This window comes from Gorilla gorilla, chromosome 7, assembly GCF_029281585.2.
Source record: "Gorilla gorilla gorilla isolate KB3781 chromosome 7, NHGRI_mGorGor1-v2.1_pri, whole genome shotgun sequence".
Lineage (NCBI taxonomy): Eukaryota > Metazoa > Chordata > Mammalia > Primates > Hominidae > Gorilla > Gorilla gorilla.
In genome coordinates, this window is record NC_073231.2 from 17,441,866 (window position 1) to 17,469,161 (window position 27,296).

The following is a 27,296-nucleotide window of genomic DNA, read 5'->3' on the forward strand; positions in this document are numbered from 1 at the left end:
GAGAAGCATGAACCCTGTTGTGGACTGCACATGTGAGGGATCTAGGCAGTGCACTCCTTATGATGATCTGAGGTCTGAGGTGGAACAATTTCATCCTGAAATCCTCCCCTACCCAACTCCGTGGAAAAATTGTTTTCCATAAAACTGGTTCCTGGTACCAAAAAGGTTGAGGCATACAGACTCCAGCGACATGATGGAAGTTATATGAAAATGATATTTATTGGATACAATTATACATATCGATACTTGTGTGATCAGTTCTGATTATTTAAAAAAGAAATTGGTTGGATTCTGTCTCAGATCCTAAGAAGGCACATTCTCATCCATAGTTTCCTGAAGACAGTACTTTGATTTGATTCCTTGCCTGGGAAGCTTTTTGAATAAGCAGAGTTAAGAAATTCTCAGTTGAGAAAAGGAGAAGCAGGGATGCCTGCCTGATGGGATATCCTCCAACTAGAGTTTGAGTTCCTACGGGGCAGAGGCCATGCCTTATTCATAATTGCTTCCTCAATAGAACCTAATAGAATGCCTAGAACATGCTGCTGTTCAGTAAGTATTTGTGAAATGACTGAATCCATAAAAGGCTGTTTCAAACTTGCCTCCCTTTGAAGATTTCTGTCATCACAGGGCAGGAGACAAGCAGCAGAAATGATCCCACTGAGCTGTATTATCATAGCAACGTGGATCAGAATAGAAGATAGCTACTTACAGCACACACAGAGCAATCACACAACTGCAATTCAAGGATGATTAATGGAATGTGCCCCAAATGATTTCATTTAGAGCTTCACAAAGCCTGGTAGAGTTGGTTCCAGTTAGCTTGGATGAGAGGTCACACAGATTAAAAATAGACTTTCTTAATAAAGAACAATAGGCTACATTCATTTAGAAAGATACAAAAAAAAAAAAAAAATGACAGGCCTTAGGGGCGGGTATGAAGCTTAATCCTATTTAAGAGCTCAATTAACCCCGAGAAGATTGAGTGGGTCTCCTGCCTTCATGGCCATTCCTCTGTCTAGTGGAAGCTTACAAACAGAGATTCATAAAGACATGAAAGAAACAAGATTTATATTTGTATATAGAACACTCAAAATATTTTTAATGTTTCAAATAATAAAGTTTAGAAATACAAGAATTAGATTGCTTAGACTGTTATGGTACTTAAAACTTTTGAAATAAATCACATTCTCTTTTGAATTGTCATATTTGTTACCATGATTCATAAAATATTCAGACACGAGCATTTGTCTTGACAGGTAAATTCGCTGCCTTGAAAAAAAATCCTTTATTTCTTAAATGATCAAACGAAATTACATTTTCTCCTAAATATATCAGCATATCCTCCAGAAATCTAAATAGAAATTCATTCTGGAGTAAATTCCAATCATTCTAATATTTTCATAAAGAGCAGAAGTCAGATTTTGCTCAAATCAGTCCATCCTGAGTTGCTAGGTATCTGAGATGGGGCATCCTGGGGCCTGTGGAGATCATATATGTCATCTTATGGAACCTCTGAAAATTTAATCTCTCGATTCTTTTATGTGTGCCTCAGCCATATAGAAATGACTCAGAAAGATTATGTAAGGAGGGACAGTTGATTTCATTTAAAAAATTGTTGTTCTTAAGGAGGAAAATTTCCAGGATTATGACAAAAAGGTAGTGGTTACATTATATTTATGTTCTCTAATTAGTTCTTTGTTTTAAAAATATTTTCATGCCAGGTGCTCACACCTTTAATCCCAGCACTTTGGGAGGCCGAGGCGGGCGGATCACCTGAGCTCAGGAGTTTCAGACCAGCCTGGCCAACATGGCGAAAACCCATCTCTACTAAAAATACGAAAGTTAGTCGGGTGTGGTGGCGCAGGCATGTAATCCCAGCTACTCAGGAGGCCGAGGCAGGAGAATGGCTTGAATCTGGGAGGTGGAGGTTGCAGTGAGCCAAGATCACACCACTGTGCTCCAGCCTGGGCAACAGAGTGAGACTCCATCTCAAAAAAAAAAAAATTAAAAATAAAAATAAAAATATTTTCAAAATATTTGAGAAGCTTGACAGAATGAAGTGTTTCTCCCTGTCAAACTTAAGCCATTTAACTGGAAGAGGAGAAAGAGAACTCTCTGCCTTCCCATCTCCACCAGCCATGGCATTTCCATTCCTTCTTTCCCCTCCTGACCAGCCAACAACTCACATCCTCATTTTCTTCTTGGGGTGTGAAAAAACTTGCTGACATTCTGGAATAGGATGACAACTTTGTTCTGTTATATACTTTGTTTAAATTGCAGTGAATTATGGGGACAGCTATGTAAGATACTGGAGATTTAAAACTTTAAATCCATTCAATATATGGTAAATATAGTGATGCAAAAATAATTGCAGTTTGGCCATTGAAAGTAATGGCCAAAACCACAGTTACTTTTGCACCAACCTGATATTAATCCTTATGATATTAGTACATTGTTATGTTGTGTGATTTTTCTCTTGAGCTGACATATGATGCCAGTTCAATATTTTCCTCCTATTCTGAAGAGATACTTTTCAACATTATTAAAGTGAAGAAACGAGATACAGCCTAAACATGAGAGAAAAGTTTAGCTCACAGAAGGACACAAACTAGGAAAATTCTGTGTAAAAACTATCTAGCAGCAAAAATAAGGTCACTCACATAGACAGCAAACACCCCTGCCAGACAAACTCTAATGCTTTAGTGTAAAGGCACTTGAAAGTTTAATATTTTCTCTAAGGTGAGACTATAAACTTTAAATACAGCTCTTAAAAATCACAAATGTCTACAAACTAAGTGATGTACTTCAAGTTAGATAATATACCTTTAATCTGTTTTTGTTTTTATTACACAGAACACATAAGACAGTATGATTTTTTAAAAACACATAGATCTACCAATCCAAGTCTAATTTTTCATATTTTCACTTCTCATCAGTCCTTGTCCATTTCCCATAATACTGTTAAATAATTATAATTAAAGCACAGAACACAGAAAAATACTATAATTTTTTTCTTCAATACAATTATTCACATTGCTTCATCACTGTATTTTTGATAGTATAGCATCAGCTTTAAGCATCAATTACATCTTTTTCAGTGGCTACTAAGTCATTAAGAGTAAAAATAAACCTTGGTAATTATTAACAACTAATTTCCAAATTCATTCCCCAGAACATTGATCAACATCTAATTCTTTTACTTAAGAAAAAAAAAATGTGGTTGCAGTTACAAGGAAGACCCCAAGAAACACATATCTTATTCTAACACAATGTCATTATGTCAGAAAACCACATATATTTTTCTTACATATTTAGCGAAACAAATTTCTTTTACAGAATTTAAACAACACTTTCCCAGATATTCATGAGATGCATACATTTTACATATTTAATAAAATGCCTATTTTAAGGTGAAATTTATTCTAAAATAGATTGGCGAGAAAACAGAACCAAAATGTCAACTTACCAGCCTTTTCCTTCTCTGAAATACCTGGAATAGCCTGAAAAAAAAAGACACAAAAATTGTGGTATTATTAGGAAGAAACATCAAAAAGCATCATTAGAAATAAAACAAAGTACAATTAATGACGCAAAAATTAAATAGAGACTGCCAATAGAAAAATTAGCATTTTGGAACTATCAGTAAAATCACTAGATCTGTCCTTGATAACTGTAAATCATCTTCTAATTATTTTGTTGTCTGAAGACAGACTCAAATGAATGTACATCCGTATTATCTTTAACACTGGCAATAGGCTGCGCGTGGTGGTTCACACCTGTAATCCCAGAACTTTGGGAGGCAGAGACAGGCGGATCGTTGAGCCCAGGAGTTTGAGACCAGCCAGGACAACATGGTGAAACCCCATCTCTACAAAACATACAAAAATTGGCTGGGCATGGTGGCATGCACCTGTAGTCCCAGCTATTTGGAAGGCTGAGGTAGGAGAATCACCTGAGCCCAGGGAGATCAAAGCTGCAGTGAGCTATGATCGTGCTACAGACTCCAGCCTGGGCAACACAGTCAGACCCCATCCCAAACAAACAAACAAACAACACTGGCAATAAATGAACCTAAAAACACTTTGAATTGGGGTAGAATTTTTGTAGTTAAAATTTTCTGGTCCTATTTTTGGGACAGAGAAGCAAATTCGTTAGTTTCTGGGCAATTCAAATCTCTTCCCTGTTGCTTATTTTTTCTGTGCACGCAAGTGAGGTATCTTACCTGTCAAGGCTCAGGTTCCTTCTTTGTTAATCGCATCTAGATAATCACATCTACTTCAGAGGATTGCTGAAAGAACTAAAGGAAGCAGCCTCTATAAAGCGTACCAGATCTTCAGGGAAAAGCCACTCTTACTATTTATTAAAATGGGCCTTGGTCCAGTGGGTTAGTTGACTGATGTGAAAGATTTAGAAGCTCAATCCCCAGCATTTATCACTATTATGATTTTTAAAAATAGGGTTTAGAATGAGATCTTTCCAAGAACTTAAAGCTTAACTGTCTAGTTCTACTGTTTGTGGATACCACTAAACAAATGAAGCAAGTTGACTTTCTGGTTCTCATTCATCTCAGTTACTCACGTATAAAATATAGTTGAGGATGTATTAACTGACCCATTGGGATTTGATGCCTTCCACCCCATAATCACTGACCACAGGATAGATCCAAAGGTGATATTTCTTCATTTCTTCAGGGACAACATCCTCAGAGTTGAAGTAAGAAAAGCACACTCAAATGGGTATTTGTGTGTGTGTGTGTGTGTGTGTGTGTGTGAGAGAGAGAGAGGCCCAAGTGCACCTCTGTTGTGGATCAGCCCAAGAAAAGAGCATCAATCTTCATTTCGAGAAATAGCAAATATCAAGACGTCTATATCCTTGTGAAATGTTGATTACTGCTGTGATCTTCACCTTTGGGATTTAGGGGATTTGGTGATTGATGCAATTATTCAGCTAAGGTAAAGATTTCCTTATGGATAAAAAGTAGAGGCTGGGTACGGTGGCTCACGCCTGTAATCCCAGCACTTTGGGAGGCCGAGGCGGGTGGATCACCTGAGGTCAGGAGATCGAGACCAGCCTGACTAGCATGGTGAAATCCCGCCTCTATTAAAAATACAAAAATTAGCAGGGCATAGTGGCAGGTGCCTGTAATCCCAGCTACTCAGGAGACTGAGGCAGGAGAACCTCTTGAACCCGGGAGATAGAGGTTGCAGTAAGCCGAGACCACACCATTGCACTCCAACCAGGGTGACAGAGTGAGACTCTGTCAAAAAAAAAAAAAAAAAAAAAAAGGTAGAGATGGGGGAGTTACTTTGGCAAGATTAATTTATACTGAAAGCATATTTTGACTCAATCTCAATCTACATTTAGTTGTTCAGCACTGTTCTCTGGGTGTGAACTGTATCTCCGCATGCTTCCAAAGATGCAGACGTATAGATTAAATGGCAGCTTGGGGGATCAGGCCCAGACATCAGGGCTTCCAACAAATGGCATAGGCTGCCAGCATTTCCTGGGCATTCTTTCATTTATTAAGAAGTCATCTGACTTTTCTTCTTCTTCAAGAACTTCTCTGATTGAATACTAGATGAAAGCAATTTCCTTCTTTTACAAGTGATCCTACAATTTTGGTAATGTTTGTTTACTTTCTATGTGTCTCTTAAAACATATTTAAAAATATAATTAAATCCAAACTATGTATTAAATGTTAAGTCTAGCCCCTAAATTTACCCATGATTGGGGGTTTTAAAATACATTCTCTCTTTTGTGAAAAGTGAACGAATAGAAAAATAAAACAGAAACCTTTCTTTTATCAACAAGACTGGAAAAGTTGGTGACAGGTAATTAAAGAATGTTCCTGGAGAAAGTTCCTCAGGATAAAAATAGCTAGTGCTTACTGGGTGCTTAGTTTGTGTATGACCCAGTTTTAAGCTTTTGCCTGCAGAAATTCATCACATCTTTAGAACACCCTGTAAAATCCTGGAAGGTAAAGTAACTTTTGTGAGGTCATACTGTCACTAACGGAAGCAAGGCACAACACAGGCATGCTGGCCTCTGAGCCACACTAAACAGACTTATTTTGAAATGAAGGAGGAAAAAAGTTTGGATTGGTCTTATGATAAGACACTTACTTAGAACACAAAATACCTGTATGGGAATATTTTGTATGAGACATTTAGACATTGTCTAAAGAAGCCCTCTCTTTTCATGGCAAACACATTTAAGTCAAGTTCAAAGATTTGCCCCAAATCACAAGTTGACCAGTGACAAAAACAAGACTTTTCTATATTTTATTTGATTTCAAAAGTATGTAGCCATGCATGTGTAATTAAATATTTAATAAAAATGATAATCAGTGAGTTGGGGTATCAAGCAAAAATACATTTTAGTCTCCTTATGGCCAATGTCCATATTTCATGTAGCCAATGCCAATTACTTTAGAATCTCACCACACTCTGCATGATTTTTAAGCTACCAAAACTCACTTCCATTACATAACTTCAAAGACCATATTACAATGTAGAGAAAGGATAGTCAAAGTGTAGTATTCCTAGAATTTTATAACTTCTTTTTAAGAGTAAAACCACATAGTGATAACAGGTGGATATTCCTCGAATGATTTATCTTTGAATTTGAGGGAGAATTGTCTCTCTAGAAAGTTGTTCGTGAATACATATATTAAATTGTTAAATTTCTGAAATTTTCCAGAGATGAATGGCATTAGAAACAATTGAAAAATGCTGACACTTGCTCTACAGTTAGTTAAAGCGGATTGTTAATTCTTAATTACATGCCTCACATTATCCTAGATAAAAAAACTCTTAGCAAAGTTTTCTTTTTTGTGGAATTCACAATGTAATCAAAGAAGTTACAAAAAAGGCAAAGAATGGATGCTGAACACGAATTATTAGTCACACCACTGGTGTGGCATTAAAAAGAGTGCGAAGAATATAGATCATTAGAACTATCCAAGTAGAAATGGAATGGTTTTCATGGGCATGAAACCCTTGGGCAGGAGGCATTGATTGGGGGATTCTTCTCATCCTTGGTTTCTGAGAAGGGACCTGGATAGATTTGGGTCCATGTCCTGAGGTCCCATCATGTCATATCTATTTCTGGGCTCGGAAATAACATTTCACACAAGCTGACTGTATAGTATGGTACAGAGTAGGTGTTCATCAACATTTTCGGAACTAAAACACCGAATGCCTATTTGTATATACAATTTAAATAACATGTATAATTGATGCTTATGAGAAAGCTCCAATTAAAGGCATATTTATGAATTCATTAGGGGCTTTTGCTAATAGTTGCCATATGTTTCATTTGAACTGCATCCTCAGGAAGTGATTTAACATTTCTTGCAATAAAGCAATTAAACAGGATTTTCCTGCTGGCCATATGGGTTCGCTGTAACTTATATATTTTTTTCTCTTATTTCTCAGTGGAACAAAGGAAAGTCTACAAATGACTTCCAAATGAAAGGGGAGAAAAATCATCCATAGTCTTTTGTTTTTCTTCTCTAGGATATTTAAATAATAAGATAGCAACCTTTTCTATGGCTCCAACCACTCCGACCCCCTATGTTGAGACCCTTTAATAGTTCTCCACATGTAAAGATTTTCATTGAAGTTGGCCAATTAAGGTGTTTTATTAATACAATTGAATTTTTAAAAAGCTATTTAAGAAGGCTTTTTTAGCAAAAGAGAAGGAAACAATTTGCTTTCTTCTAATAAGACCTTTTAAACTGTATGTGGGAGCTTAGACTGTGTGCATGCCTGTTTGTGTTTTTGGATGTGAAAGATGGTTGGGGAAATGTTGATTTTGACATGCCACATGGAGATGTTCTAAACATATGTTGATTCTTTTGATCTGCTGCAGAAATGGCTTTCTGCACTTCCAGGAGAACCTCAGATGGACACCTTTTAGGAACTCACACCAACCGCACAGAAGCTGCTAACGTAAATAGCATCATAAATAATAGACATCATATCTGAATCCATGACAATTGACAATCTGAATGTCTTGTCAATTGAAACATTCTAATTGAACCAATTTCTTCCTGATGATTTTAGGAATATGCTTTTTTTCTATTTTCTCTGATTTTAGGAATATGTTTTTCTCTTTTAGAAATGAAAAGAAATATTTCTATTAATTTTCTTTAATATGTTATTTTTATTATGCCATTTTCCTCACTTGTATGAAATATTTTCCTCTTAGTTCTTTAGAATCAGGAACATAGAATACTAACATTAAGAAGGACTTTATAGGCCAATCTCTTCAAACAACTGGCAGCTATGATACTACGTAAGTTCTCCTATGTTCCATGAAGCAAATTTATTTTTTTGTCCTGCAGTACACAAACAGAGCACTATCTATTTTGTGCTTTCTCTTTTTATAGTCAGAGCTTTCTTTTACATGATTTCAAATATTCAAGATGTTCACACAGAAGTGTTTGGAGTACCATTTAAGTCTATAGAAATTTTCTTTATTTGCCTTTTAAAAAGTGGCTTAATTCAGAGAAAAATCAGTGACAGAGTAATTTACTCCTTTCCCTTTAAAACATTCACTTTTCTTCCCACAAAAATTTGTTCCACAAAAAAATAATTGCAGAGAAATTCCAAAATAAGTAATTCTGTCCTTAGAAATTGCAAGAAAATATCCTTCAGTGATGGAACAGCCTCTGTCTCACATGAAAGCACAAGAGCCCATTGTTGGCACATGGGCAACAGGAAGGGTTTTGGGATTCAAGTTTTTTGGGAAGACATGAAAGACAGCATGAAAGGAAAGAAGGTACATGGGAAAATGAGTTTGTTTTCATCTCTTCTTCATTTAAAGAGTCTTTTGAAATCACGCCATTCTGCAATATTGTTAGCCAGTCCATGATTTCAGTCTGCTTTCATTTGAACAAAGGATTTTATTGAAAAGCTGTGTCTGATTGGCAATCTGATATCATCTATTTTGGTTTACAAAGTAATTCTCTAGCTTTGACAGTCATCATTCTTTCATTAAAAATATAGTCTCTTCTTGATGGAGAGGGATTTAGAGATAATTCATTTGTGTTTCCCAATCTTCAGTTCTTCAAATACCACCTTCAGAATTTTTACTATATACATGTATCATCTATAAATTATTTACTTAACAATTTAATAAAATCAAATTTAAATACATTTTCTGTTTTTTACTTGTTCTAAATAATAGAAATGCATACATTTATGGGTTTGATTTGTGGGTTGTATTACTCATAATACACACTAGGATACATAATTATAAAAATTCAGAATGTTTACCCCAGTATCAGCTGATATACCATTAGTACTATATGTAGTGTATTTTGCAAAATACTCATTTAGCTCTTTCTCTGTCATTTTGCCTACGAGGACGTTGAGACCCAGACAGGTTAAGTGACTTGCCCAATACTACAGGCCTTTTTGTGGCCAGATGGAAACTGGACTAGAATGTGGCTTTATAACCCTGTCTACTATACCATTCTTCATAAGACTGATGAAGCCAAAGGTCATCATGGCTTCATCCCTCCTAGTGTTCATGATTCCAACTTAACTTAGTTTCTCAACCAGATCATAGAAGACAATGGAAATTCAGTTTCAGAAAAAAGAGATGATGTGCTGGTGTAAGGATTGCCTTCAAGGAACAAATATCTATAACCAAAGTGAAATATTAATAAATGCACACACCATTATCTGAGAAGCGTCATTCATGCTGTGTATCCTTATTTCCAAAAAAAGGACACATCTTATTTAATAAAAGTTATCAGCAATATTGAGGTTTACTCCCCCCCTTAAATCACTGAGTTTAACAACTGTCTTTCAGTTTTTGTAGACTGAAATTATAGCTTTATTTATACTATATGGTGTAGAAATTTGGGGTCTCAGCTTAAATTGTTTGAACATTTGAAGAAAGGCAAAGTTGATTCTTAAGAGATATTTTGGTGCTGCTCACAGGTATGTCTGTAGTTTATCTTTAGCAGAAATGAGATGACCCTCCCCTAAATAAGAATGAAAGTTGGGATTCTGACCTTGAAAATTTTTTCTTTTCCTTCTCAAAACACTGACATTTACTGTGTTTAACGCTGGTGACTCTGTCTTCAACAAATCCTACAGAATATTTTACTCCATGCTGTCTTCAGATACCTAAATGTTGAATTTCAGGTTGACAAAGCTCTGGTTGAGGCCACTTTCATTTGGAAATGTGGTCTAAAATAAATTCTAATCATTATTCTAAGTTTTTTTAAAAATAATTTCTTTAGCAAGCTAGATAAACAGAAAGAGCCCCATGACTGGGCCACATTAACTTAACTCTTCTCTGTCTTTATTGAATTTTTAATGATAATATTCTGTATCTCTAAGAAATTTACAATTGATGACTTATTCATGACATATCCTTCAGATATATTTTCATCTTATAAATTCTTTTCAGAATTTAATAAACCATGTCTTTCTCTATGTTACTATTAAAGTTTATTCCAATTGAACTTTGCTAATAGAAAAAATGCCTATTAAAATTAATGAATATATTTAAGTACTGTATATTAATATATTCATTGTCTCTATATTATATATATCTCCTTAAATTTGCAAATTCTTCAGAATTATTATTTTATTGTTCTGTATGATGATTTGCCTGTGGTAGCCGCTTAGAAATACTGACTATTCATGGTAGTTTTTGTTTTTTAAGTCTGATCTATGAAAGTTCACAATTAAGGAGTAATGTAGACATGTAGGCTTATTTCCAGTGAAGATGATACTCAAGATAATTAACTTATTCAGACAGCAATTGACTCAAAATGGCTGTTTATCCTTCTTTTTGTTGGATGATGTCAACCAGCAATTTATCTCCCCTTCGATGTTACACTCCTCATAATGATTCATTTTGTCCATGAAGTCTGAATAGTAGCTTTTTGCTGGTGTGAAATGCTCCTTCTCACAGGATTTCCTGGGCATTACTAAGGCAACGTCCCTGCTGAAGATTTTTACTTACAACACTGTTTTCCTTAAAATGCTTTAGTGATTCTCTTTCTTCTTTCTAGTATGCTCATTCTGTACTAATGTGCTCTGAGAACCTCATCCTCGTGTGCCTAGGTCTAGTTAATCACTAAGACTCAAGGAAAGTACTCACTACCTACACAGTCTTTTGCTAAGTGTAGTAATTGCAGAAAAGAAATTGAAGACATGCTGTGAAAAGAAGTAAGCTAATTGTGAATCCACACTGAAGACTGAAACAAAAAATTAGAGGTGAATATGAACACGTACAAGGTTTCTTACTGCCACTAATTGGCGTGATGATTTTTGGCACTTTTCTAGAACTCTCTGAGCTCAGTGAGATAGGGGTAGATATAGTATCTACATCCTGGGGCTGTCTGTGAGGGTTAAAGGAAATTGCTGCATGGGAAGGGATTATCACACAGCTCCATGACTGTGAACTATTCCTACTGTGGTATTTGTTAATATGAGATTAAAAAGCAACTATTGTATATATTTATTCGGAAATAATGCAAAGCAAGTATAGGTTGTCTGTCTCTGAGTCCTCCTCTTCCTCCTGTCCGATTAACTTGTTTCCACGTTTATTTCTCCTTTATTGATTTTGAACAATTTTAAATTATTTTCTGTGAGATTTTGAAAAACATTTTTCTTTTTTTTCTTATTTTCCCTAAGTTTTATAAAGCTCAGTGTGGAGGATATAATCCTTCTTCCTCACCTTTAATTTGAGGTTTGTCACCCCAAACTAGCTATTACTAGGTGGGCCTATTCTTTGTTCTTTTAGGTAAGCCAGTGATGATATTCTACTTGGGTCTCCAAACAGAGGAGCAGGCTCCCACTTCTGTACGTCTTGGAGCAGCAGGACCTGAGGGCATAAGTGGAAGTGATCCCTGTACCAGAAAATGTAGAACGTTTATATTCTGCACTCATGTGACCTTTGGGTGACTTCTGAATTGTAGGAGATCCCTGGGACCACCATTCGCATTTAATCAGAACTCGTCACGAGATTTATCACTTACTGAAATTTCATAAATTATTGAAATATATTCATATAATTATACATATAATATATAGACATACATATATTACACATATATTTATAATATACATATGTGTATAATATATACATATATGTGTATACATATGTGTATAATATATACATATATGTGTATACATATGTGTATACATATTATATATGTATAATATATACATATATTTATATATATATTCACATTTAATCAGAATATAATATGTATATATAATATACATATATATTATAAATATATGTGTAATATACATGTAATATTGGTCAATAGACTTGGATAAAAATAGAGGTAACATATTGGTTTACAGTTTAACAGAATAGCATATAATATCTAGCTAAGAAACAAAACAACATATATTGTCAATTTATTTGTTTTGTGTATTTTCACTTAGTCTCTTAGAAAGCTGAGAGATAAAGCATTCACTCATATCCATCTTGGTCAGGTTAATTACTACCAATTATATTCAAATATAAGCTTAGTTTCATTTTAATAATTCAACGCCTGCATGTTCATCTGTATTACCAAACATTTGCTGATATTCTCAGCATTTCATAACATCCAACTTAAAAACTTTTGGTAGATCCAGGCTTCTGGTAGAAGCTCAAAACATAAACCATTAGATCAGAACCACAAAAAGAATACGGATTAAAACTACTTAAATTATATACATAAATCTCTTTATGACAAACCGTAATCTTGTTCACTGAACTGGAATTTATCCTTATCAAATATGACTTCATAAAGTGGGCTCTTGGCTGGAGCCCAGAAACATTTTTATTACAGGGAGATATTCATTGTAGTGGTAACCACCCACAAATTTGATATATATTATGCGTGGTCTAACCTAAAATGTACACCATGATACCAGGATCAGTAAAATATAGGTTTTATTTTGTCTGAAAGTAAAGGTATTCTAATATTCTGCAACTCTAATGAAACTCATCACTTCAGGCCTGAGGGTGTGCAGAAATCTACTGTAAGTGACTGGGAACTAAGGAAGAAGTTTATGACACTGAAGACTAACAGAACCTGATGAATGGCCTGGTGCAGTAGCTCATGCCTGGAATCCCAGCGCTTTGGGAGGCTGAGGCAGAAGGATCCCTTGAGCCCAGGCGTTCGAGACCAGCGTGAACAAGATGGTGAGACCCTGTCTCCACATACATACATGTATACATAAATGTTAATAATAAAAAGAAACTGATCAAAAATTTCACAAGAGGTTTTTGGAATCAGGATGATAATCAAATAATAGCCAAACATTTGGTGCTTTCAAAGTGGTAAATTGTGTTAACATTGAGATGTCTATAAACATTCTGCTCTTTGAGGACAAATGCTTGGGCAGAAGAGATGTCCTTGTTGGCACCTCTGAGATACATGTCTGAATCTATCTATAAAATGTAAGAGGAGTCTGCTCTGTGGTGTCAGAAAGACAGGTTAATTTAGAGATGAACTTGATGTTGGGGCCTTTCAATTGCCTGCGCTTGATAACATGGTAACTATTCTGTGACCTCTCTCCTTAAATCACAGGAGCCCAACTCAATTTCTTCTATTCCATTGATGACCTAAGTCCCCGTATTTTGTTTGTTAAGTTCCATTTGCTGCCCATCCCCCTCACCCAGCTTTCCTTTCTATCCCATCCTCTGTGCAGGAAGGGTGACCTGGATGGAGACAGGGAGTCATATGCTCAGGTTTGCCTGGGATAATCTTGATTTCACAGATCTCTTGATCAGTTTAACATTTGCCTCAAAATGTTCATTTCTGATGACAAAGTCATTAATAGTTACATTAGAATTATTCAGAGTGGGTTTGTATTTCCAGCTTCTATAGTATTGTCTAGTATTGTATGAGACGCATGTGCAGAGAACGAAGTTCTCATTTTAATATAGGGTTAAATCTGAAAGACTACTAAGTGATAAACAGCCTCTCCTTCCCTGACCCCTTTCGGATGTAATCTAACCAACACCTCCCTTTCAAGAACAGCACGCAGGTTGCCCACTGGCTTAACAAAGTGCACTCAGACACAAGTGGTTAGGGACAGCTAACCCTTTCTGATTTCTGCTGGTGATGGAAGTGTTCAACGATGCCTCCCTACCAGCCACTTGATCTACTAGCCAGTGTGGTCTGGTGCCTGCAGCAGCCTGTAGGACTCACAGAGTCTGACAAGGTGGAAGGGCAATGTGGGTTAGGTGGATGTGAGATATGCAGGACAAACAGGTACAGCAGTTTTGTCCTAGTATATACAGAGTCATAGGTGAGTTCTTGCTATTGTGGTTTTGCCATTTATTGTATTGTGTAAAGCTACAATTATATAGTTAGATAATTGTTGAGTAGCATGTCTCTTTTTTTTTGCAATAATGGTAATTAACTTTAACAACTTTCTTAACCCTCAAAAGTGTCCCAGTCTGGATGATAATTTATATGAGAACGTTTTATATGGATTCCATCAACAGGGTCCTTATTCCTCTTGGCTTCCAGGTAGGTTGGGCCCATGGCAAGCCGTAGAAGGAGACAGAAGGGGAGGAGAGTGAGGTTGGATTATCTACTCCTCTGGATCCCACCTGGCACGATTGCTTGGAACTGGTTGTGACTTTTCACCTAAGGTCATTGGTTTTCTTAGGGCAGCTGAGTTTGCAGACTTCCTCCTCTCTGGGTTTTTTACTTGCTTCCTTCTCTGGTCATTTGGGCCTTGGGTGATCAGCTCAGCCGCTACTAACCCCCCAGTGACTATAGCATCCCTTGCATTTCTCCTATCATACAACCTTGCAAATAGTCCCTGTATAACTAATCCCTTCTCAAATGATCTTATGTTAAGGGTTTCTTGTATTTTCTATTGGATTCTTAATTGAATCTATTCCTTTTTTTTCTTCTATGAATGAGCATTGAAATTTCCTTTCTCTCCCCACTCTCTTCCTATGTGGAGAGTTACGTGAGACATAGACTGTAATAAGTGAAGAAAGTCTTACAAATCATTTATGTACGATTAAAGTCTACCTTGGTTCCAGAAAACTATATTTCAAAATGGGTCAATGAATTCTGAGCTTTCTGTGAGATGTATTTTCAATTAAGACTAATGCTGAAAAGATTCAAATCAAGTATAAGGAAGGTTAAGTAATAACATTAGCAATAAGCCACATTTTTGTTTGTAAACATAGATGGGAGAATAATTAACTAGGAAGTATGAAAACGTTAGTGTCCAGACTGAATTGCTTCAATACTAATTTTCTCTAGAAAACCCATTAAATAATTTGAACATTCAACATAAAAGCATAGACTTTATAGACATAGCATGGTTAACTGAAATTTACATATAACTTTAGAAGTTAGATGAGATTGCTTTGCTAACTAAACATTTTACAAAACATATTTTCAAAATTATTTATCAAAAGCCGGGTAGAAGATAGGAGATGAAGAGAGAAGGAAATAAATTCGAATTCTAGGAGAAAAGATAGAGATGAAATGGCTACGGTCAGTATTTTTTTGACCAATATCACTGAGGCATAAAGATCGCATCTGTATTGGGCTGTGTCTGGTGTGTGGTGAGGGGAATGAGGGGTAGGGAGGGCCTGAATTAAAGGCACTGGGAGGTGATAAACAGGGAGAAAGTATAGAAGGAAAGGGAGAAGTTCAAATTAGGACCTTTAAGAGGATTGCATTTTCAAGGGCAGGCAGAAGTTGAGGAGAGTGGAAAGAGGATTGAGAAAGCAAAGTCAGAGAAATAAGTTGTAGTCAAGAGTCCAGTTATAGTCCTCAAAGTGGCCAGTGTTTTGTGAATAACTAGGAAAAGTGATGGTAAGTTGCTTCTGTGACATGGGGGAATAGGCAACACTTACTTAGTGGTCCCTGTAACTCTGTACTTGTTCTATGCCAGGCAGTTTTCTAAGTACTTGGCACTTATTAACTTATTAATAACCTTTTTAAATTAAATTAGGTTTATTTATTTTTAGAGACAGGGTCTTTTTGTGTTACCCAGGTTGGAGTGCAGTGGTGTGATCATAGCTCACTGTATGTAACCTCAACCTTCTGAGCCCAAGTGATCCTCTTCCCTCAGCCTCCTGAGTAGCTAGGACGAGCATGCACCACTACACTCAGCTCATTAATTTTTTTTTTTTTTTCAGTGAAGGAGTCTTGCTATATTTTCCAGGCTGGTCTGAAACTGCTGGCCTCAAGTGATCCTCTTGCCTTGGCCTCCCAAAATTCTGGGATTACTGGCATGAGCCATTGTGCTTGGCCAACTAATATAATCTTAATAACTACCAAAGGGATAGTGTTACTATATTATTCTATGTATGAGGAAATGAAGTCAAATAGAGACAAGGTCATTTAATTGACCAAGATCTCACCATGAGTAAGTGTCCATGTCAAGTTTTGAACCTAGGGTTTTAACTTAGTTAAGTTCATGTTCTCCCCTTCTCTTCTATCCAGCCTCTTTAGGACTCACATTTTCTCTTTTCTGCACATATCCTTTACCACAGATAACAGCAGGAAAAAAGGAAGTTAGAAACTAAAGATATTGGTATGGTTTTTAATTGCTAGTAACAAACAAACAAAACACCTAGTTGGAACATGGGCTTAAAGAAGTAACTGAACACTGATCATCCTTGAGATGCGTAATGATTAATCTTAAGGGAGCAGGAAACATTAACACAAAGGTAAGCCATGGACACATTTTCGCTTTCTACATGTCAGTCCTTGGCTGGCTGAACCTTCCCTCTCTTCTTTCTGAATACCTTTGCTAGCTAAGAGTGCACTTAACAGAGTAAAGGGAGAAATCATAGTTTTTATGACCACACTAGAAAGTGTTTATACACTTTCACCAGACAGATTGAATGCTCTGTGGTTTTGCCTCACGTAATCTCTCTCCTGCAAAGAAACACAATTGAGTGAGGTAAACTCCAAAGCTGGGTGCTGACAAGGAGCACTTAAAATAGAGCTGGCTTTTGCAGACCTGGAATTCTTCATCAATCAGCAGTGATGCTAACGGGTCTATTTATACCTATAATGGGGATACCTTTCATCAGACTCAAACGTAATTGGTTCAGTAGCTGTGTAGTTTATAAAACTGTTTCTGATTAGAAGCACATCAACAAAATAAAAAATACTCAAAAAAGTGAAAGTAACATATTGTAAGCATGTAAAAGACACCTGGTCTTAAAGAGAAATTTTGCATTATAATTAAGATCCCATTTTCGCCTCCCTTCCCTGCCCCGCCCTCCACTGGCAAAGAATGCTTGCAAACATCATTCTCTCCACAACTTTTCCATTATCATCTGTTTCTTCCCACCCAAGTGATATGGTTTGGATGTGTGTCCCCACCCAAATTTCATCTCGAATTGTAATCCCCAGTGCTGGAGGAGGGGCCTGCTGGGGGGTGGGGGGTGGATTTCCCCCTTGCTGTTCTCCTGATAGTGAGTGAGTTCTTACAAAATCTGGTTGTTTAAAAGTGTGTAGCACCTTTCCCCTCGCCCTCTTCCTCCAGCGCCAGCCAGGTAGGATGCGCCTGTTTCCCCTTTGCCTTCCGACATGATTGTCAGTTTCTTGAGACCTCGCCAGCCATACTTCCTGTTCAGTGTGTGGAATCGTGAGCCAATTAAACCTCTTTTCTTTATAAATTACCCAGTATCGGGTAGTTCTTTATAGCAATGCAAGAGCGGATTAATACACCAACTTTTTTCAGTATCCTTCTCCAACCATTGTTTAATTCTCTCTCTCTTTTTTTTTTTTTTTTTTGAGATGGAGTCTCGCTCTGTCGCCCAGGCTGCAGTGCAGTGGTGTAATCTTGGTTCACTGCACCCTCCACCTCCCAGATTCAAGCAATTGTCCTGTTTCAGCCTCCCAAGTAGCTGCGGTTACAGGTGCACGCCACCACGCCCAGCTAATTTTTTGCATTTTTAATAGAAATGGGGTTTCACCATGCTGGCCAGCCTCCTGACCTCTTGATCCGCCCGCCTTGGCCTCCCAAAGTGCTGGGATTATAGGTGTGGGCCACCATGGCTGGCCCATTATTTAATTCTATAACCTTATTATTAGGGCTGACAAAAGGCTGGTTTGGGTTCTAAGTTATTAAATTGGCATTATGTCAAATGAATTCTAGTTTCAAATATGAACACTAGAATAAAATGCTGCTTTATTATCTTAAATTTCTTGCTAATATCCATTTGGGATATTTGGTCTTATGATTTCTGCTCTCTATGAAATGGGTTAAAACTTGCCTGTTAACTCTTCGTTAAGAGAAGTTCAGCTCCTCTTTGCATAATTCTAACCTTTGTACTGGGTACCACTTCATCTAATTATCTATCTTTTGGAATTAACAAAAGAAAGCGTTTGTAGCATATTTAAAAATAAAAACATGAAAACAATGTCTTTTTTTCTTTTTCAAGGATTATAATAGAGCAGGGTCTCAAAGCCACACAACTACTATACTCCTGCTATGGTTTGGATGTTGTCCCCTCCAAATCTCATGTGGAAATTTGATCCCCGATGTTGGAGGTGGGGTCTCGTGGGAGGTGTTTGGGTCATGGGGTGATCTCTCATGAATAGATTAAGGCTCTCCTTGGGGGTGGGTGGGGTGAGGTCTGGTTGTATTAGTTCCTGTGAGAACGGGTTGTTGAAAAGAACTTAGGCTGGTCATGGTGACACATGCCTGTAATTCCAGAACTTCAGGAGTCCAAGGCAGGAGGATTGCTTGAGGCCAAGAGTTCTAGACCAGCCTGAGTAACAGAGACAGACACCATCTCTACAAATAAATTAATCAATTTTTGAAAAAGAGCCTGGAACCTTTCTCCCTAGCTGTCTTTTGCTTCCTCTCAAGCCATGTGATCTCTGCACACACCAGCTCCCCTTCCCTTCTGCCACCAGTGGAAGAGCCTGAGGCCCTTACCAGATGCAGATGCCAGCATCATGCTTCTTGTACAGCCCGCAGAACCATGAGCCAAATAAACCAATTTTCTGTATAAATTACTCACCCTCAGGTACTCTTTATAGCAACACAAATGGACTAAGCCGATCCCAATTATTTAAAATACAAAATCTAGTACCAGGAAAGAACTTTTAAAAAAATACTTACGTCTATTCACCTATGTGCTAAACAGGGAAGTAGTCTATAGAAAAACTGGAGAGTATTAAGTGATTCAAAAATGAGATACTGGCCCGGCGCAATGGCTCATGCCTGTAATCTCAGCACTTTGCGAGGCTGTAGTGTGCAGGTCACAAGGTCAGGAGGTGGAGACCATCCTGGTCAACATGGTGAAACCCCGTCTCTACTAAAAATGCAAAAATTAGCCATGTGTGGTGGTGAGTGCCTATAGTCTCAGCTACTTGGGAGGCTGAGGCAGGAGAATCGCTTGAACCCAGGAGGCAGAAGTTGCAGTGAGCTGAGATCGCACCACTGCACTCCAGCCTAGCGACAGAGAGAGACTCAGTCTCAAAAAAAAAAAAAAAAAAAAAAGAAACCTAAACAGTTTAGAGCATTTTAGTGGTAAAGAGAATGTCCCCAATGTAATGAGGCCTTGTCCTCTTTCCAGTTAGCAGCATTCTTTTCTGCAGGAGGTCACCATCATACAAACCTTGAATCAGGAGGATAATTCATCCAGTTCTAAGGAAAACTGGTTTTCTCAATTTTCTATCATTTTGTAAAATGAGATCCAAATATACTTGTAAAATTGGCTGTTATTTGTAGGCTGTCTTGATAATAATTCACACCAAATCGACATAGGCCAGATGAGAGAGCTGACCTATTTTTTATGTGTCTGTTATTGGAATTCAGTAAATGTGCTACATTCTATGTTGTCTATTTTTAATTCCTGCAAATCTTTTTTTTAGTATCTGGGTGAAAATTCCATTAACAAATGCTGCATTTTCATAGATCCTCTATTTGGAGATCACTAAATAATAGAAAATTAAAGATTTATTGAAGTAGACCTGAAAAATATTTCTATTCAAATGCATTATTTACACTGGTGTTTTACACGTACTTTTAAGAACTGTAATAAATTTTCCTTCATAACAAGAAAAATTTAGAATAGAAAATACTTCAAAATTGCTTTTACTAAATGTGTTAATTTCTTAAAATATTTATAATATTATCTACTGGTTATTTTGATGAGTACCCACTGTTGTTGAATACCTTTGATCATTTTAGCTTTGAAAGAACAATATATCAGTTGCTAAAATAAACAAATAATATAATCTTAATTGTTTTAGTTACTTGTTTGAAAGCTTCTAACTCTATTTAAAGTACAAGTATGTTAGGGGCAAGTATGATAGTATTTATATTTGTTTGTACCCCCATAAACCCTTTTTTACTTTGTTGGACACAAATTATTACATTGAATTTTACTTATAACCTTGGATTTCATATACATCTGACATTATAACATATAATTCAACTCAGCTGAGGATTTAAACTGGGTATCTAGAGACCTCAGATCTAGTCCTATAACCTTAAGAAGGTTAAACACTTTAGATCACAGTTTTCTTAGTTATAAAGTTTTAGCTTATCTTTAAAGTTCCAAATTTTAAATAATTTTTAATCTGTGCTGAAATATGCTATGTTTCTTTTGGAAAAGTGTGTCAGTAAAAAGCTGAGTCAAACTAGAATCAGTTCTAAGAAGTAATATTTCTTTACTGCGTGGGGATGGCAATTCTCGTAGAGCTTGCTATGATAAGTTTTAAATGTGTCCACAAATTCTTTAACACTCCCCCTTTTAAAAAGTGAAGCCTAGTTCCCTTCTTTAATAGACTATGGCAGAAGTGATGGTATGCGACTTCTGACTCTATTCCATAAGGCACTGCAGATTCCCTCTTGCACTGTCTTTTGGAAGGTTTGTGCTGGGGAAAGCTAGCAGCCATGTCATGAGGATACTCAAGCAGCTCCATGTGGGTCACATGGCAAGGAAGCAAGGCCTCCAACAACCAGGTGAGTGAGCCATACTGAAGACAGACCCTCCAGGCCTAGTCAAGTCTGTGGAAAACCCTATGACATAGGCTCAGCTAGATCCGCTCTACTAAGCTCTGTTCCTGAATTTCTGGCCCACGGCAACTGTGTGAGACTATATATGTTCATGATGGTTTCAAGTTGCTAAATTATGGGGAAATTTGCTATGCAGCAAAAAATAACAAATGCATTTCCTATATATTTAAATGAGGAACTTATGACTATATTTTATATACATCTGTAAAACTATGACTCAACTAAAAGTGCATCTTATTCCCTAGGGAATTAGGTTTTCCTAAAGCTCCTTTAGAAGATGGTTGTGTGTTCAAAGACAATATAAAAATTAAAAATTTCTCCTGCTACAGTTACATTAAATTTTCTTTCATAGTAGACAAAATGGAAATAGGCAGAAAGTGGGCCTCTATTCTTTATTATTATTCTCTTGCATCATTCTTTGCAGTTAAGTATTTTGCTTGGGTTGATGGTCATCCTTTATTAATTTATATTTGTTGAGCTCTCTTGTATATTTTAAGTGCAAATAGGAACTATATACAGAATAATAAAAATTGATTTCTAACATTAAGGAACTTAGATTTTACAATAAATATTAAGGTGAGCATGCATAGTCAGGCATATGGTATTCATGCCCTTTTTATATATACATAGAGATAAGGGAATGCAGTAAAATGAATACCTTATTGTTTGGAATATTTACATATTTAATCCTCACAGCAGTCCTATGAGACATAAAGGAGGCATTTTGTTAACTGGTAGTATTATTTCTTTTGAAAATAAATATTTTTCTGATTCTAAAATAAAAGCATTTTAAAGAGTGAGAATTTGGAAAGATGCTCCAGCAAGGAGTTAGTGTAAATCATTCAGCAAAGTGGTTTACAAATTACGTGAGACAGCTAATGTGTCCCAATGTCCTTAATGCCCTGGCTGAATTACAGCCTGCCAGGAGGTGCCACTGAGCCTGTTGGGGACAGATCTGTTACTTAAGAATAGTTAATACAGTGTCTGACAAATCCGACTGATTTTTTTTGAGTCTTGCATCAGAAAGAGATCTGAAGGTGTTTTTAATTTTTTTGTTGTTGTTGCTGCAGATTTTTTTCAAATGTGCTAACAGAAGAATTTCCAGAAATACCATTAAAAAGCAAACTCAAGGTTTTTAGTAGCTTATATTATTGAGGCATATGTAGTAGACATGTCTCTAGTGTAATTCTTTAAAATCAGCCAGGTGTGGTGGCTCACACCTCTAATCCCAGCACTTTGGGAGGCCGAGGCGGACGGATCACGAGGTCAGGAGATCGAGACCATCCTGGTTAATACGGTGAAACCCTGTCTCTACTAAAAATACAAAAACTTAGCTGGGCGTGGTGGCGGGCGCCTGTAGTCCAAGCTACTCGGGAGGCTGAGGCAGGAGAATGGCGTGAATCCGGGAGCGGAGCTTGCAGTGAGACCAGAACGCACCACTGCACACTCCATCCAGCCTGGGCAAAAGAGCGAGACTCCGTCTCAAAAAAAAAAAAAAAGATTTTAAGATCTAACTTTATCAACGTGATATAGTTTTATTTTACTTTTTCTTCTTTGTGCTAACCTTCATAAGCTCAGCTTCCAAATTAAATATAAACCATGTACTTTTACTTATGAAATATAAAATATAAGTTACTTTTTAAGATTAGAGTCTTGTTGCATACCAAGCAGTTGCAGAGTCTTTACCAAACTTGAAAATTTTGGATTTAAGCCAACCAAAATGCAATTGTATTTTCCTTTGAATCTTGAAGGTGTTTCGTGTGTGTGTGTCTGTCTGTCTGTATTTCTAGGGTAACTATTGGAGATTAAATAGACTTTTGACAACACTTTGGTGATACTGTGCAAAAATCACGTACCATAAAATAATCCAAATGATTACTTTGTTTGTATTTTAAAACACTGAATGCTGAAATACGTCCCAAGTTTCTTAAAATTACACACTCTGAAATGCATCACGTAGAAAACAGATATAGCAAAGGTACTGGAGGTAAAGCTCACAACAGAGAGGTTTCTTTTTAGCATTCTGTAACTTTTGGCAATTTATAAAACAGCTAGGTAAAAACAAAAAGAGGAAAAGAGAAATCTCAGAAGTTGGTCAGTGTAGGCTGTTTGCTAGTATGGTTTATTCAGAGCTCTGGGGGCCTGGAAAGGAAGTAGGAGTGAGACTAATGAGCTTTTGGTTTTCAGAACAGAGCCAGTCCCTTGAGGAAACTGTTCGATTATTTCATGGACGGCAAAAAGGGATAATGTGATACGTACAAGAAATTTTTTTCTTGCTTCCCATATTCCTACTAAATTGCACAACACTACAACACTTTCCAAACAGGTAAACATGTTCTGGGACAATAGTTCTGTACACACACACACACACACAGAAAATCTCACAGGGCCATATATGCTGGTGTAAAATATAAAAGCTGGTTGATGGGTGGGTGGTTTCTGAAGCCTGATCCTAAGGCAGAGACATAAACAAAGCATGCTGTCCAAGAAGAAGTCTCAGTCAACCATGGGTCTTTCATGTAAAGACCAACCTCTGAAAACATTTGGAAAATGCTATAACGATTTAAGAACTTACAGAATAAAGAACGTTTGGCATTATCACTGATGAAGTTCAGGAGAGAATATTCTCTGGGAAAAACGGGCATTAAGAGAAAAGATTGTCTTCTTGCATCACAGGTTAAAACATGTAGTGCTTTATGTTTATTTCCAATTAAAGTAAGAAAATAGCTCTTTTAATCAGTCATCCAATATGTAATAAAGACTTAGTACAGTCATGCACTGTAATGATGATTTTCTATACACAATGTTGGTCCCATATGATTATAATGGAGCATATATAGAAACCTGATGTATGACACTTGATATTGGCATTGTATAGTAGAGGAAATGGTTGACATTCAGTAATGGTGCTGGGCTATTTGGTTTTCCTTATAAAAAAATAAATAAAAAAATACCATATAGGTTTGTGTAAGTTCACTCTATGATGTCTGCACAAAGATGTGCATTGCCTAATGATGCAATTCTCAGACAGCATCCCCGCTGTCAAGTGATGCATGACTATACTGCAAGGCAATGATGAGGATATTAAAAATTATGAAAAATGAGATCTAAGAGACAGAAAACTAATCCACATGCAAATTTCACTAAATATTCAAGAGAGAAACATTTGGCTGTAAGAGGATCTAGCTTTTTACTTATGGAAGGCTTGCATTTATAGCATAGACCTATATACCTCAGCTGACCTCTACTTAAGAGTTGGGGACATGGTATAGTAGAACATCCAAAGGCTGACCAAAAAGAATACATATACAACATTACGTATTTATAATTTTTTTAAGAAAAGGACATATAATTGTGCATATAATCTTGCCGCTCATAACCCAAAAGCTGCCTACTACTTTCCCTACCCCAACTGGAGCCAGCGTATTAAGTTGGACACCAACATTGGCTCCAAATTATCTTGTCTCCACCAAGTTTGCCAAAAGAGCCTGACAAATCACGTATGTCTAAGTTGTAAAACGGTAAACCTGGGACTCCTAGGTATTCCCTTTCCAGGTTAGCTAGCCCAGTGGTTCTCAAACTTCAGCGTGCATTGGAATCATCTACCGGGCCTGCTCTCAAAGTTTTCTGATTCTTTAGGTCATTAGATCAAGGGTGGGGCTGAAGAAGTTATATTTTCTTCAAGTTCTCAGGCAGCACTGCTCCAGCACTAGGAATCATATTTTGAGAAGTACCGAGGTAGGAGAACATGCTGGTGTGATTGAATGAACTGTTGTGCATATGGCTGCACCCAAGGTGAATTTGTGATCAGTAGAAACAGAGACCACTTGCAGTTTTTGTTGTTGTTGTTGTTTTGTTTTGTTTTTTGAGACAGAGTCTCGCTCTCTTGCCCAGGCTGGAGTGCAGTGGCACGATCTTGGCTCACTGCAAGCTCCGCCTCCCGGGTTCATGCCACTCTCCCGCCTCGGCCTCCTGAGTAGCTGGGACTACAGGCGCCCGCCACCACACCCGGCTATTTTTTTTTTTTTTTTTTTTTGTATTTTTAGCAGAGACGGGGTTTCACCATGTTAGCCAGGATGGTCTCGATCTCCTGACCTCATGATCCGCCCGCCTTGGCCTCCCAAAGTGCTGGGATTACAGGCGTGAGCCACTGCGCCCGGCCCCACTTGCAGTTTTAGGTAGTGTGGAGTAGGCATCAAAGAGTGATGCCCCAAATGGGATCCGACCAAGAAAGCCTATTTCTAGAATTCGGATAGAAATTGCTGGATTTACAAATAATGCAATTACATGTTGCTAGTGTTTTGTGCCCATACTTATTAAAGCATAAAACATATTTTATTTTTTAATTTTTTATTTCTGGCATTTTTTTTTTCTTTGTAGAGTGGGCGGTGGGGGTAGGGGGTTCTCATTATGTTGCCCTGGCTGGCCTTGAACTCCTGGGTTCAAGCGATCCTCCTGCCTCAGGTTCTCATTGTTAGGATTATAGGCTTAAGCCACTGTCCCCAGCTGAAACCTATTTTCTGTTTCCTATATCCACTGCATAGTATCCATCTACCCACTTGACAAAAATGTACTGAGCCTCTACTCTGTATCAGGCACTGTGCCAAGAACTAGAGATATTAGCAGTGAACAAAGGTAGACATTGTCTCTGGCGTTATGAAGCTCACAGCATAGTGGGGGGATGTCAATGTTAAACAAATAATTAAATGAATGGCAATTAATTAAACACTGTGGAGAGTGTTACAAAGAAAAGTTCAGAGAGGGTAACTTCATTTAGCTTTTCTGAGGAACTAACATTTGATTTGACACCTAAATATGAACAAGGCAAAGTATAGGTGGAAGAGCACTCCTTGGACTGGGAACTAAATGTGCAAAAGTTCTAGGTAAGAATCTTGGCAAGAGTTCCAAGCTAGGATCTTAAAATAGAAAGGAGTAGCTGGAATCTGGTGAGTGATGGAAAGGGGAGCACAAGATGATGCTGCTGAGGCGGTCACTAGATCATGCAAGCCCTTATAGTTGATGCTAATAAGCACTGAGCACCTATACGTGGGTTTTAAGTAGATAAATGATGTGACTTGTGGTTTCAAAAGATCTCTGTGGCTCCTATGAGGAGGATATATCTGGAAGAAGGGGGTGAGAGTAGAGATGGCATTGATAGGTAAGTGGTAACAGCTCAAGAAAGAACTGACTGCTGATTTGGCTGGGGTGCTAGTGATGAATATGGGGAGAAGTATTCATGCCTCAGTTATATTTTGGAGAGAGAGGTGTATTTTGGTTCTGGGTTGATTGCGGGAGTGTAGAAGACGTCGCAGTCGAAGAAGCCTCTCAGATTCTTGCCCTGTGAAGCTGAGAAGATGAAAGTACCATCTATATAGGTAGAGAAGACTGCAGCTGAAGTGGACTAGGTCATTACAGGAGCTGAATTTGTTTTTGGACAAGCTCAACTAGAGAGAGTTGTGAAACTTTTAAACCACTGGTTTTAGGAGTCTGGAGGTGAGAATAGAGGTCTTGGCTGAAATATAAGTTTGAGGGTATCTGAAGCCGGGGAGGTGAGGACCTTATATTTTGAGACTTTGACATGGGAAGGGAGTGGGCTTGAGACTGGATGCAGGTATTCAAGGGCCCAATTGAGGAGGAGCCCGCAGAGTGAAGTGATGAGCACCAGCCAGAGGTGAAAGGGGAAGACCAGAAAAGTGTGATGTCACAGAAGCGGAAGGAACAGACTCTTCCAAAATGAGCTGGACAGTCAATAGGCTGGAGTGATCTGGGATTAGGTGAGATGAGAATGCAAATGTGATCATTTCATCCTACAATGTGGAAGTCACTGAAGAAAATCAGCAAGGGTAGATATGGAAATGTGAAGGGGATGGGAAGCCGGATCAGAGTGAGTTGAAGAGCAGTTTGGAGGGTAGGAAGCAAAGACATTTATTCATTGAATCACTGATCCAGACATTGATTCATCTAATTCATTATTTGAACAAATATCACAGGAGCAGCAACTCAGCTCTGGGAAAAAGATGAAGAATCGAGTCCTGTCTTGGAGTGGCTCATCACAGTCTAGATGGGGAGACCAAATGAGTAAATACCTTTTCCTCATCCCCTCTCCCAAATTGATTCTGAAAACAAGTATTACTTTCTGGATTTATGACTTCTGCTGGTCCTATAGAGCTTTCCAATTTTTTCACGTCAAGACATACATTCATAGAAAATGATAATATTGGTCCAGATCATTGGGATGCATAGAAGGGGGGTCAAGGTTGGAGTTGTATCCTAGAATTTACTAGGATATATCCC

The 27,296-nt window shown here is 37.4% G+C and overlaps 1 protein-coding gene across 7 annotated transcripts in view; it reads right to left on the reverse strand.

Annotated features, from left to right (window-relative positions):
- DLC1 (DLC1 Rho GTPase activating protein) overlaps nucleotides 1-27,296 on the reverse strand; it is a 530,403-nt gene that overhangs the window by 218,116 nt on the left and 284,991 nt on the right. For 6 of the 7 annotated variants that reach the window (XM_055349272.2, XM_055349269.2, XM_063709071.1 and 3 more), the window contains one exon: nucleotides 3,467-3,500. In XM_055349272.2, coding sequence (XP_055205247.2) covers nucleotides 3,467-3,500 — 34 coding nt within the window. Of the gene's footprint in view, nucleotides 1-2,799; nucleotides 3,501-27,296 lie in introns of those variants that run through there. The other variant, XM_063709072.1, reaches the window with a different exon arrangement.